The 15,309-nt window shown below is 40.3% G+C and overlaps 1 protein-coding gene across 7 annotated transcripts in view; it reads left to right on the top strand.

Moving 5' to 3' along the window:
• Positions 1-9,784: 9,784 nt before the first annotated feature.
• CROT (carnitine O-octanoyltransferase) overlaps positions 9,785-15,309 on the top strand; it is a 61,990-nt gene continuing 56,465 nt past the window's right edge. For 6 of the 7 annotated variants that reach the window (XR_009542014.1, XR_009542016.1, XR_009542015.1 and 3 more), the window contains exons 1-4: positions 9,785-10,201; positions 10,453-10,549; positions 13,095-13,230; positions 14,736-14,860. Coding sequence is in view for 4 of the 7 variants with exons in the window: in XM_060157189.1 (XP_060013172.1) it covers positions 13,116-13,230; positions 14,736-14,860 (240 nt within the window). In the remaining 3 variants the exon portion in view is untranslated. The remainder of the gene's footprint in view (positions 10,202-10,452; positions 10,550-13,094; positions 13,231-14,735; positions 14,861-15,309) is intronic. The other variant, XM_060157187.1, reaches the window with a different exon arrangement.

The raw sequence follows: 15,309 nt of genomic DNA, 5'->3' as shown, positions 1-15,309 counted from the left end.
GGGAGACATTTTGTGATCAAACATCTGATTTCTCCTTTTTTCTCTATGTCTCATTAAAATTTTTTTATTAAAGAAATTTTCAAATACAAATGAATCTGTATACAAAACAGAAACAGACTCACAGACATAGAAAATAGACTTGTAGTTACCAAAGGGGAGAGGGAGGAGAGGGATAATTTTAGGAGTATGGGATTAACAGATACAAACTGCTATACATAAAACGGAGAAGCAACAAGGATCTACTGTATAGCACAGAGAACTGTACCCAATATCTTGTAATGACCTATAATGGAACTTAACCTGCAACAAACAAACAAACCACAAATCACTATGCTCTATACCTGAAACTTAACACAATGTTTGAAGTCAACTATACTTCAAAAAAAACTAAGAAAAAAAGGTAAAGAAAATTTCAAACACAAAAGTAGAAAGAGTAGTATAATGAACCCCTTTGTACTGAACACCCAGCTTCAACATTTTGCCAACCTTGTATTATTATTTTTGGATGAAATTATTTTAAAGCAAATCTCAGATATGATTTCTTGTAATCTTTTTAAAAGAATATGAAAATCAATTCCCATCAGTATTATGGATGAGCTATCTTTTATATTCTTTTATTTTTCCAATAATTTATTTATTTATTTACTTTATTTTTGGCTGCGTTGTGTCTTTGTTGCTGCGCGCGCGCGGGCTTTCTCTAGTTGCGGCGAGCAGGGGCTACTCTTTGTTGCGGTGCACGGGCTCCTCATTGCGGTGGCTTCTCTTGTTGCAGAGCTCGGGCTCTAGGCGCGTGGGCTTCGGTAGTTGTGGCACTTGGGCTCAGCAGTTGTGGCTCACGGGCTCCAGAGCACAGGCTCAGTAGTTGTGGCTCATGGGGCTTAGTTGCTCTGTGGCAAGTGGGATCTCCCTGGACCAGGGCTCAAACCCGTGTCCCCTGCATTGGCAGGCGGATTCTCAACCACTGAGCCACCAGGGAAGTCCCAAGCTATCTTTAAGGAACACTCCACTAGATTTTTTTTTATGCTGAATTAAATAAGGGAAAAAACTTAAAATGCATTGAAGAGTTAGCAAGCAAGAAAAGACTTCTCAGAGTCAAAAAGCTAAGTAAAACTAAAAATAAGAGAAGTATGCAAAGAACTAAAACTGGTTTTCACCTTGAGGATTTTAACTTAACCCAGCTGGGCATGAGTTTCCATTCTTTCCATTCTTAGTGGTTTCTAAGGATTCAGGGGACAGTGCCCCAAGCCCAGTATCCACACAAGGCTGGGAGCATAATAAGAGATTTCTATTTTCCCACATTTATGCTGGCTTTGTTTTTGTAGGTCTTTTTCTTCTCTTGTGTTTCCCACTTAGAGAAGTTCCTTTAGCATTTGTTGTAGAGCTGGTTTGGTGGTGCTGAATTCTCTTAGCTTTTGCTTGTCTGTAAAGCTTTTGATTTCTCTGTCAAATCTGAATGAGATCCTTGCTGGATAGAGTCATCTTGGTTGTAGGTTCTTCCCTTTCATCACTTTAAATATGTCATGCCACTCCCTTCTGGCTTGTAGAGTTTCTGCTGAGAAATCAGCTGTTAACCTTATGGGAGTTCCCTTGTATGTTATTTGTCATTTTTCCCTTGTTGCTTTTAATAATTTTGCTTTGTCTTTAATTTTTCTCAGTTTGATTGCTATGTGTCTTGGTGTGTTTCTCCTTAGATGTATTGTGCCTGGGACTCCCTGTGCTTCCTGGACTTGGGTGGCTATTTCCCTTCCCATGTTGGGGAAATTTTCGATTATAACCTCTTCAAATATTTTCTCTGGTCCTTTCTCTCTTCTCCTTCTGGGACACCCATAGTGCAAATGTTGGTGCATTTAATGTTGTCCCAGAGGTCTCTGAGGCTGTCTTCATTTCTTTTCATTGTTTTTTTAAAATTCTGTTCCAAGGTAGTGAATTCTACCTTCTGTCTTCCAGGTCACTTATCCATTCTTCTGCCTCAATTATTCTGCTATTGATTCCTTCTAGTGTATTTTTCATTTCAGTCATTGTACTGTTCATCTCTGTTTGTTTGTTCTTTAATTCTTCTATGTGTTTGTTCTTTAATTCTTCTAGGTCTTTGTTAAACATTTGTTGCATCTTCTTGATCTTTGCCTCCATTCTTTTTCCGAGGTCCTGGATCATCTTCACTATTATTTTTCTGAATCCTTTTTCTGGAAGGTTGCCTATCTCCCAGTTTCATTTAGTTGTTTTTCTGGAGGTTTATCTTGTTCCTTCATCTGGTAGATGGTCCCCTGCCTTTTCATTTTATCTATCTTTTGGTGAATGTGGTTTTCGTTCCACAGGCTGCAGGATTGTAGTTCTTGCTTCTGCTGTCTGCCCTCTGGTAGATGAGGTTATCTAAGAGGCTTGTGCAAGCTTCCTGATGGGAGGGACTGGTGGTGGGTAGAGCTGGGTGTTGCTCTGGTGGGCAGAGCTCAGTAAAACTTTGATCCACTTGTCTGCTGATGGCTGGGGCTGAGTTCTCTCCCTGTTGGTTGTTTGCCCTGAGGTGACCCAACACTGCAGCCTACTCGGCTCTTCGGTGGGGTTAATGGTGGACTCCAGGAGGGCTCACACCAAGGAATACTTCCCAGAACTTCTGCTCCCAGTGTCCTTGTCCCCGTGGTGAACCACAGCCACCTCCTGCCTCTGCAGGAGACCCTCCAACACTAGCAGGTAGGTCTGGTTCAGTCTCCCATGGGGTCACTGCTCCTTCCCCATGGGTCCCAATGCACACACTATTTTGTGTGTGCCCTCCAAGAGTGTATTCTCTGTTTCCCGCAGTCCTGTCTAAGTCCTGCAATCAAATCCTGCTAGCCTTCAAAGTCTGATTCTCTGGGAATTCCTCCTCCTATTGCCAGGCCCCCAGGTTGGGAAGCCTGATGTGAGGCTCAGAACCTTCACTCCAGTGGGTGGACTTCTGTGGTATAATTGCTCTCCAGTTTGTGAGTCATCCATCCAGTGCTTATGGGATTTGATTTTATTGTGATTGGCCCCTCCTACCGTCTCATTGCGGCTTCTCCTTTGTCTTTGGATGTGGGGTATGTTTTCTGGTTAATTCCAGTGTCTTCCTGTCGATCATTGTTCAGCAGTTTGTTGTGATTCTGGTGCTCTCACAAGAGGGAGTGAGCTCATGTCCTTCTACTTTGCCATCTTCTGTTTAGGCTCAATCCTCTGTTTCCATGGAAACAGTATTTCTTTATTCTTTCAGAAGTACCTTTAGAAAAATGACCTGACTGCCTTTATTTTTAAGCTCCTCTCAAAATGAAAATTTGTTCCAACGCGGATCCTGAAGGTTCAGCAAAACTGTTCATGAATGACTGGTTTTATTTCATTTTTTTCCAGCTTTATGGAGGTATAATTGACCAATAAAAAGTGTATATATTTAGAGTATACAACTTGATGATTTAGTATATGTATACATTGGGAATGATTACCACAATCAAGTTAATTAATACATCCATCACCTCACATAGTTACTTTCTTTTCTTTTTGTTTCTCTTTTTTTTGGCAGTGAGAACACTTAAGATCTGCTTTCTTAGCAAATTTCAAGTATACGATACAATATTATTAACTATAGTCACCATGTTGTGAGATCCCCAGAATAAGTTCATCTTGTAACTGAAAGCTTGACTAGCTTTGGAAACATCCCTTGAAGTTTTAGAAATTCCTATTAATTAAATAGCTGTCTCTGGTCTCAAGTGTTCCTTTCATATTTAAACTCTGTACAGTTATGTTATTTTTTTTCCTTAAGAGATATAGGCTGCTTCTCTCCTTTATTTGAACCTCCTTTTATTATCCTAAAAATGTTCTCTTCCCTATGAAAGAGGAATTGCTATCTAAATTATATTCTCCTATGAATCAGAGTGTTTATAAATGTGAGTCTGATAATTAATCAGTTTAAAATTTCATTCTTTTTATCCTGTATTTCTAACACTCAAAAATAAGAATTTGTGAGGAGAAGAAACAAATTGTGCATATGATTATATTTAATAATCCATTTTTTAAATTTCAAAATATAAGCTATAATTCACATATCATAAAACTTACCCTCTTAGTTATACAATCCAGTGTTTAAAAATATATATTCACAAGGTTATGCAACCATCATCACTATCTAATTCCAGAACATTTTTATCACTCCAAAAGGACACCCCACACCCAATAGCAGTCTTTCACCTTTCCACTCACCCCCCAGCCCCTGGTAACTACAAATTTACTTTCTGTCCCTATGGATTTGCTTATTCTACGAATGGAATATTTATGGAATCATATAAATGGAATCTCACGTATGTGACTTTTTTGTTTGCCCTCTTTCACTTAATGTAATGTTTTCAAGGTTAATCCATGTTTTATCAATACTTTGTTCCTTTCTATTGCAGTCTCTTTATCCATTTGTTGACAGACTTTTTGACTTGATTCCACCTTTTGGCTACTCTGAATAGTGCTGCAATGAACATTTGTATGTAAGTATTGTTGGAATACCTATTTTCAATTCTTTGGGGTCTGTATTTGGAAGTGAAATTGCTGGGTCATGTAGTAACTCGATGTTTAACATTTTGAGGAATTGCCAAACTGCTTTCCAAAGTAGTTGCACTATACTACTCGGCCATAAAAAAGAAAGAAATAATGCCAGTTGCAGCAACATGGATGCAACTAGAGATTATCATACTAAGTGAAGTAAGTCAGAAAGAGGAAGACAAATATCATATCACTTATATGTGGAATCTAAAATATGACACGATTGAACCTATCTACTAAACAGAAGCAGACTCAAGGACATAGAGAACAGACTTGTGGTTGCCACAGGGGAGGGGACTGGGGAGGGATGGAGTGGGAGATTGAGGTTAGCAGATGTAAGCTATTATATATGAAATGGATAAACAACAAGGTTCTACTGTATAGCACAGAAAACCATATTCAGTATCCTATGATAAACCATAATGGAAAAGAATATATAAAAAAATGAATGTATATATGGGTATAACCGAATCACTTTGCTGTACAGCAGAAATTAACACAACATTGTAAATCAATTATACTTCAATAAAAAAAAACATAGCTGTGGGCTTCCCTGGTGGCGCAGTCGTTGGGAGTCTGCCTGCCGATGCAGGGGACACGGGTTCGTGCCCCGGTCCAGGAGGGTCCCGCGTGCCGCGGAGCGGCTGGGCCCGTGAGCTATGGCCGCTGGGCCTGGGCGTCTGGAGCCTGTGCTCCGCAGCGGGACAGGCTACAGCAGCGAGAGGCCTGCGTACCGCAAAAACAAACAAACAAACAAAAAAAACCAACAACAAAAAAAACGTAGCTGCACTATTCTATTCCATCTGCAATATGCAAAGATTCTAATTTCTCCACATTTTCCCCAACACTTGTTATTTTGCTTTTTTTTTCTAATAGTCATCCTAGTGGGTATAAAGTGGTTTCTCACTGTGGTTTTGGTATGCATTTCCCAAATGATTAATGAGTTGAGTATCCTTTCATGTTCTTTTTGGCCATTTGTATATCTTCTTTGAACAAATGTCTTTGTAAGTCCTCTGCCCATTTAAAAAATATATATATATATTTATTTATCTGGTTGCACCAGGTCTTAGTTGCAGCAGGCAGGCTCCTTCATTGTGGCAAGTGGGCTCCTTAGTTGCAGCTCTAGGGCTCCTTAGTTGTGGCATGAGAACTCTTAGTTGCGGCATGCATGTGGCATCTAATTCCCTGACCAGGGATCGAATCCAGGCCCCCTAAATTGGGAGCATGAAGTCTTATGCACTGTGCCACCAGGGAAGTCACCCTCTGCCCATTTTTTTAATTGGACAGATTTTTAAAAAATTTTGTCTCACTGTTTTAAGAGTTCTTTATAGGGCTTCCCTGGTGGCGCAATGGTTGAGAGTCCGCCTGCCAATGCAGGGGACACGGGTTCGTGCCCCGGTCTGGGAAGATCCCACATGCCGCGGAGCGGCTGGGCCCGTGAGCCATGGCCGCTGAGCCTGCGCGTCCAGAGCCTGTGCTCCGCAATGGGAGAGGCCACAACAATAAGAGGCCTGCGTACCACAAAAAAAAAAAAAAAAAAAAAGAGTTCTTTATATATTTTGGATGCTAGACTCTTATCAGATATACAATTTGCAAATATTTTCTAACATTCTGTAGGTTATATTTTCACCCTCTTGATAGTGTCTTTTGATGCAAAAATGTTTTTAATTCTGATGAAATCCAATTTATCTGGTTTTTTCTTTCCTTTGTTGCTTGCGCTTTTGGTGTCATTTCAAAGAATGCTTTGCCAAACTTAAGGTCTTTTAAAAAGAAACCTTAATAGAATTCTTTCTTCTTCCTCACTAGTACAAGCAGTACCCATGTACTAGTCAAGTACTAGCAGTACTTTAGTGGACCTGTGGATCTTTTATTTTCATGTTGTTATGAACCGATTCTATCCCTTAAAATTCATATGTTGAAGCCCTAATCCCCATTACCTCAGAATGTGACTGTAGTTAGGGACAGAACTTTTAAAGAGACAATTAAGTTAATATAAGGCTGTTAGGGTGGGTCCTAATTCAATATGACTAGTGTCCTGGTAAGAAGAAATTAGGGGGTTTCCCTGGTGGCGAAGTGGTTAAGAATCCACCTGACACGGGTTCGAGCCCTGGTCCAGGAAGATCCCACGTGCCATGGAGCAACTAAGCCCATGCACCACAACTGCTGAGCCTGCACTCTAGAGGCCGGGAGCCACAACTACTGAGCCAGCGTGCCACAACTACTGAAGCCCGTGCACCTAGAGCCCGTGCTCTGCAACAAGAGAAGCCACCGCAATGAGAAGCCCGCGCACCGCAACAAAGAGTAGCCCCTGCTCGTCACAACTAGAGAAAGCCTGCGAGCAGCAATGAAGACCCAACACAGCCAAAAATAAATAAATAAAATAAATAAATTTATTTAAAAAAATAATTCTAAAAAAAAGTTCTAAAATTAGCTTATGGTGATTGCATAACCATGTGAATATAGTAAAATCCAGTGATTTATACACTTTAAACGGGGGAACTTTATGGTATGTAAATTATATCTTGACAAAGCTGTTAATTCATGTTCTGTTTAGTAATACAGATTTTTTCTGAGATATAAAGACATAATAGTTATCTTAACTCTTCCCTAGGATTTGGGTGGTAAATTTTTATATACAGTAAATATCACTAAAGGCAAGTCCAAACCACTGACTAGTACTAAGAAGAGGCCCTTTGTATGCTCATCTGCTGTTGGTGGTGGAGTTCTCGGCATCCAGTATATTTTAATTTGCTGTTAGCTGCTTTGTGAAGTGACTACCTGTCTACTGCCCCCATCCCCTCATTAAAAATAAGAAAATATCACAGAATTATTTCTTCAATATGTTCATTTTATACATTGGGATGAAAGTAGATTAAAGATCTGTCTCATAGATTAGAGCTATTTATACTACAACTCATTACTTCTTAGAGCCACAAGTCTTAGCAGTAAACTAGCTATGCAGATCAAAATGTAAATTCCTGGTTTTTTTATACTTTTTATGGTGGAACTTATCCAAACTTGTCTATAAGATTTTGTCTAGGGCTTCCCTGGTGGCGCAGTGGTTGAGAGTACCCCTGCCGCTGCAGGGGACACGGGTTCGTGCCCTGGTCCGGGAAGATCCCACATGCAGCGGAGCAACTGGGCCCGTGAGCCATGGCTGCTGAGCCTGCGCGTCCGGAGCCTGTGCTCCGCAACGGGAGAGGCCACAGCAGTGAGAGGCCCGTGTACTGCAAAAAAAAAAAAAAAAAGATTTTGTCTATAGACTTGTCTACAAAGAGCTTTTTCTATTTGTGGTATACTGAGAAAGAGCTACATAGGATTAAAAATGAAAGATCTCATGGGAGTAAAAATGAAAGATCTTTGATGTCAACTTAAAAACCTTATTATCACCGCTTGTAATACTTATAAGTTTTTCTCTAGAAAAATATTTTGACTCAACAATCAATTTTTAATCTTGGGACAACTTCTTGTTATCAATATATGTGATGTGCCTCACTAGCCACTATCACCCACTCCACTCTAAGAGCTGAAAACTAGTTCAAATTTAACCTGAACAGAACATAATTTGGAATCTTCCAATAAAACACATATTATGTATTTTGAAAAAAAACAAATCATTTTAAAATATATGCTTTGGGGGATTATTAGTACATCTGCTTATCAGTTTGTTTTTATTTTTTTTATTTTTTACTTTTTAATAAACATTAAGACTAGGAGAGAGGCAGTGAAGTTAAGTGACCCTAAAGCACCCACAGTCATTAAACATGCATAAACTTTAAGCGGTGCCAAAATTCACTAGGAAGGAAAAAAAAATACAGTGAAGGTTTTTTGACTATTTTTAAAATTCTGTTTAAGAATAATATCTTGTAAGCCAATTTGAACATTATCCAGAACACAGAACTTAAATACTATGAGAGAAAAGTTCTTTACCACACCTTCAGAAATTACTACTACAACTTTACAATCCCTTATGTGAAAACTTTTTTGGCCTGATATGTTTCAGAATTCAGAACTTTTATCAGAGAAGTGTGTCTGCCACATATTAAGTAACATCTCCATCAAGTGCGGAAGTTGCACTGTAACCAAACTCATTAATATTTCTGTAGAGAACTTATGAATATTCACACCAAATGAATATTCAGTTATACATAGCCTCAGTTCCCTTCTGGTCAGATTTTACTATTAAGGGACTTAGGAAAGACAGATAAAGGATCTATAATGGCACGTTAATTTGGAATCCAATTATTTATATTTGATATCCAGTTCAGAGCCACTGTTAACTATTTGTCTTTTCTTCCACAGAAATGAAAGTGTATTTAAAATGAAAAATGAAACAGTATATTTCAGGAGGTAAATGTAAAAATGATTTGCCTGTGAAAGTAAGTTAACTATATTATGATCTTCCTCTAGAACTTGCCTAGTTCCCTCTGGTTAAAAACTTCATGTCTTGGTGCGATAGTAAAAGACATCAGGTCAACCTCAAGCTTGCAGTGTGAGTCCTGGGGGCTTGGAGGACCTTGGGCAGCATGAAGACCTGTGGAAAGGTAGGGAAGCCCCGAAGGAGCAGAGTGCTGCAGTCTCTCTAAGCTGGGCAAATTTCACCCTCAGTGGATGAAGGAAAAGAGAGGTCAAGTAGGGATTTATGTGGTTACTGTTCTCTTCCTAGGACACGGAGTGAAAAATAGGATTCCTTTTTAAGGCACTGGTATAAATTCTTACTTGGGGGTTACAGAAAGCGTCACACGGGGAACGGGGTAAGAGCGGCTGGTAAGCCATAGGTGGGGCTAGAAGAGGAACAGGTGAAAATGGGCCACCTGTTCCTACATCAGCTCCAGACGGTTAGGTAACTGCGTGAGCGGAGCACGGCCCTTAGAGCCCTCCGTGTCCCTGGCAATGCGCTGAGCTCCACCGGCAGCAAGTAGTTGACTGCTCCCGGGCTGTATTTGGACTGTTTCTCTTGTCCGCCCAGCCGAGCCTTGCCAGCGCCCGCAGCCTAGAACCCCGCCTGCAACAGACGACTGGAGGCGGAGCTAGGTCGCACCAGAGCGCAGGCCCGGCCCGCCCCCCCCGCCTTCAAGTACGCGGGGGCTGGGGGGCGGAACCGTCGCGGCTTCCCAGCCAATCCCCGTTACCCGGTGCCCGTGGGCGGGACCCTCGCGGCTCTCCGTCCAATTGCCGCTCCGGGGCGGCCTCAGGGAAGCGGGCCTGCGCAGCTGTGCGCTGCGGCGGAGTTTTTCAGCCGCTGGGGGTTGGGACTAGTCAGCCGGCCGAGTAGCGCTCCGTCCCTCCCTCTCTTTTTCCTACCTCCCTCCCTTCTTCCTCCCTCCTTCCCCCGCTAACCCTTCGCGGGTGGGGAAAAGTTAAGGCGTTAGAACAGCGTTAAATTGTGGAGAGCGTGAGTTGCCAGGACTGGCGGGGGTGGCATAAGGCATCTCGCTTGCCGGGGTCTGCGAGGTATCCTTGAGGCTGGGCCGCTAGGCTGGTCCGTCTTGGTGCTTGGTTGAATTTCTCTCACCTGCTGGCTTCTGAAGTATGCGGAGCTGCGTTTGCGTTGGTGGGAGGAGTCTCCGACCTCTCGTCGCCCTCTACTCCTCTCGTCTCTAGAACCAAGCTTTGAACTTGCAGTCCTGCGACAAAGCGCCGGCACCAGATACCCGGGCACCGGGAGGTACATCGTTTCTGGGGACTGTCTCATGGAAGGGAGTGTAGTTGTCCTAGTAGTTAACCTAGTTAGTAGTGTAGTAATTTTTATCCAGCTTTCTGGCAGCTGGACTGTTTGCCTGTGTTTGCTGTGATTGCCAAAAGTTTGAGGCTTGGGGCCTCCAACCCCTAAGTTGTCCGTCTTCCACCTTCTTTTAGTAGTTTCTGTTAATTTTGTACCCCTGCAATTGTTAAACTTGTTTTTCTTCCTGCCCACAGTCACCAGCCCAGTTCAAATCTCTGTGATTCCAAAACAGATTTGTTGCAACGCGCTCTTGGCAGTCCTAAACAATTGATCTTGGTGTACCGGTATGTGGTAAGCTATTTATTTTACTTGTTTCTGTTTCTTGTTTACCTGATTCTGTTTTCTACTTTGAGTTTACATCTTATTGCTCCCAGGAGGCCCACTGTAATTAAATCCAGCGTCATCATTTTCTTAATGCACTTGTAGGTTATTTTAGAATTGTATTATTTAATCCTTGTGATTGAGAGTTCAAAACAATCGTCCATGAAAGAATCTGATAATTCCTATTTTTACTGTGTACCTTTTGGTGAGTTAAGACTGTTGTGAGTATGGTACTGGTAGTCGTGGTCTCAGATTCCTAACGTCTAGTGAGTGGTAGGGATGTATACAGAGAATAGCTTATTTTTTCTGTATCTGTGTGTTAGTTTCCTATTGCTACCGTAACAATTTATCACAAACCTAACAGTTAAAAAAACATAAACTTATTAACTAGCAGCTCTGTAGATGGGAGGTCTCTGTAGGTTTAGCTGGATATGCTGCTTAGGATCTTACAAAGCTGAAATAAAAGTTTGTTGGTCTGGGCTTTCTGAGGGAGAATCCATCTCCAGGCTCATTGAAGTTGTTGGCAGAATTAATTTCCATGCAGTTGTAGGACCGAGGTTCCAGTTTCCTTAATGGCTGTCAGCTGGGGCCTCTCTCAGTTCCACGAGACCACCTGCATTTTCAAAGCCAGATAGCACCTCCAGTCCTTTTCATGTTTTTAATCTCCCTGACTAGTCTTCTGCCACCTCCTGGGGAAAGCTTTCTGGTCCGGAGGGCTCAAGTGATTAGATTAGGCCCACCTGGATAACCTCCCTACTTCAAATAAGGTCAATTGTGCAATAACACCATTACAATCAAGGAAGTGATAATCTCATATTCACAGGTTCTGCGTATTAGAGGGGGCAGAATCATGGGGGCCGCTCATAGACATTCTACCTAGCCTGATATGGTTGTCTCAAAACTAGATTATTTTTACAGTGCAGTTTTGCAGGTATTAAAAAAAAAAAGAAAACCCTAACAACAACTCTGATTATTTGAGTATCCTCTCTACAGATGAAGAAATTCAGGTAAAGTTATTTGTGCAGGGGCATATGGCTAGAAAATGGCGAGTTGGTATTTGGACCCAGATCTACATTTCTATTAGAACTAAAGGCATGTTTGCGGATGGTCAAAGTGAAGTGCTTCTTCCTATTTAGATAAGAAGAAGCAGAGGAATTGAGATCTTTGTTGTACCTCATTTTGGGGTTATATTAGTGGTGTAGACTAAGCTCTTCTCCCCTAACAAAGAAAGCCAAACTACAACGGCATAAATAAAAGATCTTTTTTTTTTTTTTTTGATACATCTAGAAGAAGGAGTCCAGGACTAGTAGGAAGATTCTGACAGCCTCAATACCTGGCTCCCATAAATGGGTACAAAGTGCTGTTCCAGTTGGGACTTTCCTGATAGGCAGGGAGGAGGAGAGAAAGCACAGGAGAACACCTGTAGTTCCTTACAGGGGAATGATCTGGAGGCAACATATACATCGCAAAGCCATACTGAGCTCCAAGGGAGAGTAGGAAAGATACAGCTATATGGCTGTCTACCCAGCTGAAACTCAGGATTCTGTTAAGAAAGAAGGGGGGAAGTTATATTGGCTGAAAACAGTCTCTGCCACACCATTGTTTTTTATAATGTTTTATTCTATAACTTTCTGAGTGGAATATTTTATTTGGCTTTGCAATTAGTTTTAACAGGTAGTATTTGAAAGGACAGGAAATTCTTATTCAATATTAATGTTTCTTCATTTCTCAACTGCTATTTTAATATATAATTTATAAAGGCTTCTTTGAGGAACCTCTTTTCACATTTTGTATTACTTTGATTTTTCTGAAAATTAATACATCTGTGGAAAAGGTACAAGATTGCTTTGGGATACATGAGATCATTCTGTTTAGGCCTCACACCACTGCAGGATTAGGTTACAGCAGGCTGTCATATGATTTATGCACTCTGTAACATTTTGTAACTCTGTATAGTTGGATGACTTCCACAACTTTTCATATTTTCCTGTTCAAAGTTCTTTCTCTCAGCCTATTATCCTTTTCTACACATCTGAATTCTACCTACCCATTTAGACCTCACCCACTATCATGTAGCCTTTGTATGGGAGGAAGATTGTGGTTATACAGGTCTGGATTTGAGTTGTTGCTTTGACCTTAGGCAGTTTACTAAATCTCTCTTGAGTTTTGACTTCTTATGTAAAATGGCAGTGAACGACACCTTTCAGAGATAGTATGAATATGAGAGAGATAACACATTTTCTATAACACTTATTGCAGTACTTGGCACATAGTAGGTGCTCAATAAATGATAATTATACTGGTCTTACTGATCACTCCTTGACCTCTAGCACTTTTGAGTCTACACTTTTTTTTTTTAATTGGTTTTCTCTCTCTGACAAGTTCATGAATTCCTAAGGACTAGGACCAGGTCCTAGATATACTGTGGTCACTAAAAAGTGATGTAGTGAGTTGGGACTAGCATCTAAAAGAATATTTATGAAATTGAATTGTGAGGGCTTTTTTTTTTCTTCAGTGTTCCTGTTGTGATTGCATCATGGAAAATCAGTTGGCTAAATCAGGTGAAGAAAGAACATTTCAGTACCAGGATTCTCTTCCATCACTGCCTGTTCCTTCACTTGAAGAATCATTAAAGAAATACCTTGAATCAGGTATGTTTGTAGTCTTTTAGCATATATTAATATTGCTAGCAACTTAGAAAACTGCGAAATTGTTAGAAGTTGATGAGGGTCTAATTGCTTTTTCCTCTAGGCTTATGATAATTAAAATTATCCTTAAAATGTCCAAAACATTTCTGTCTTTCTCTCTCATGTTAATTTTTCCATAGTTTAAAAAGCCAGGTAGTACTTTTAGGCTTACAATAAGAAGTAGTAGTCCTCTGCCTCATTTACCCCAGTGCCAATCCCATGCCTTTAGGCAAGCATTTTGAAATATTTTATCTGCTTCTTGTGTTTACCTCCAGATTTAAGCTAACATTCTTTTTTTATTTTTAATAATTATTTATTTTTCACTGTGTTGGGTCTTCGTTTCGGTGCATGGGCTTTCTCTAGTTGTGGCAAGCGGGGGCAACTCTTCATCGTGGTGCACGGGCCCCTCACTATCGTGGCCTCTGTTGTTGCGGAGCACAGGCTCCAGACGCGCAGGCTCAGTAATTGTGGCTCATGGGCCCAGTTGCTCCGCGGCATGTGGGATCTTCCCAGACCAGGGTTTGAACCCGTGTCCCCTGCATTGGCAGGCAGATTCTCAACCACTACGCCACCAGGGAAGCCCCGAATTTATGCCTTTTTAATTACTCTCATTTTAGTGAGTTTCTAGAAGTGATGATAAATTTATGACCTTAGTTCCCTTTGTTTAATTGGAAGCCCTCTGATTTTTTTTTTAGTTCTTTTTTCGCATCTACTTTCATCTTGGAATTCTAGTTTCTTTTTTAAAAAATTCACTGATTATTCACTTGTGCTCTCTGAATGCAGCTATTTAAATTAACTTTAAGAGAAGACTTTGAAGTGACAAAAATAAAACAAAAGGAAGATATTAATGTCCCTTGATTTCTAATTTACTTTCATCTATAGCTTAATTTTCAGAACACTTGGTTTTCATGGACTAGTACCCCTGTATTCTTTGTGTGTGTGTGTGTGTGTGTGTGTGTGTGTGTGTGTGTGTGTGTGTGTGTGTGTGTGTGTGTGTAATCGCTATTGGCCAGAAGGGACCCTACAGTGCTCTGGGAAGGCTTTACACTTAAATTTACATACATATTGCACTTATGTTCATAATGTTTAAGGCTCTACTTCGACATTAGTGGAAAGAAGCTTTAATTTCTCTCAGTCATGGCTAAACAGGATTTACTTTCTTATTGGACTAGTAGCTAGATGATAGTCCTGTATGTCATTTTAACTATCATCGTCTAGAATGATTTTTAAATAATTTTGGGGGAAGTAGTTATCGACTACGTAGTATCCACTGTTTTATTTTTTCCAGTATTTTGCATTATTGCTTTTCAGCCATTTTCATGTTGTAAACTCTATTATAATTTAGTGGACTGCTCTAATGCATAAGAGTTTTATATAACTGAGTCAAGATTTGTGTAAGTAATAATAATTGAGGTGAGTTTGTGGTACTTGGTATCTAAGTACTTTAATGCATATTTTTTTCTTTATAGTAAAGCCATTTGCAAATGAAGAAGAATATAAGAAAACTGAAGCAATTGTCCAAAAATTTCAAAATGGTATTGGAGAAAAATTGCAGCAGAAATTACTTGAAAGGGCAAAAGAAAAAAGAAATTGGGTATTTATGTTATTGTACTTAGAATATTGATACTTAATGAAAAATAAAAGTGTATGTGGCTTTCATTTTTAAATTATTACTGTACTGTAAAATCCTTGTAGTTATTGTTGTCTTTATCATCATCCAAAAGAATGAGTGAATTGTTTAACTTTGGGAAGTTTTAAGTAAGTGTTGTGTGTGGGCTCTTCTCCTTTTGGGGAACCTGTTAAAATGCAGAGTTCCTGGGACCAGTGATTCTGATTCAGTATCTCTGGAATGGGGGCCCAGAAATCCTGATTTTCACAACTACTTCATGTGGTTCTGATGCAGGTCATCTGTAGACCATGCTTGAGAAAAACATTTTGCCCAGATAATCAAAGTCCCACAACACTAAAATAAACGTCACATTGGTGGCATACAAATATTTAAACAGTATGTAGGAGAAAAGGGCCATTACAAAACTGGAGTGG

Source organism: Lagenorhynchus albirostris, chromosome 8, assembly GCF_949774975.1.
Source record: "Lagenorhynchus albirostris chromosome 8, mLagAlb1.1, whole genome shotgun sequence".
Classification (NCBI taxonomy): Eukaryota; Metazoa; Chordata; class Mammalia; order Artiodactyla; family Delphinidae; genus Lagenorhynchus; species Lagenorhynchus albirostris.
The sequence above is the reverse complement of the archived record's forward strand: the minus strand, read 5'-3'. Positions and strand labels throughout refer to the sequence as shown.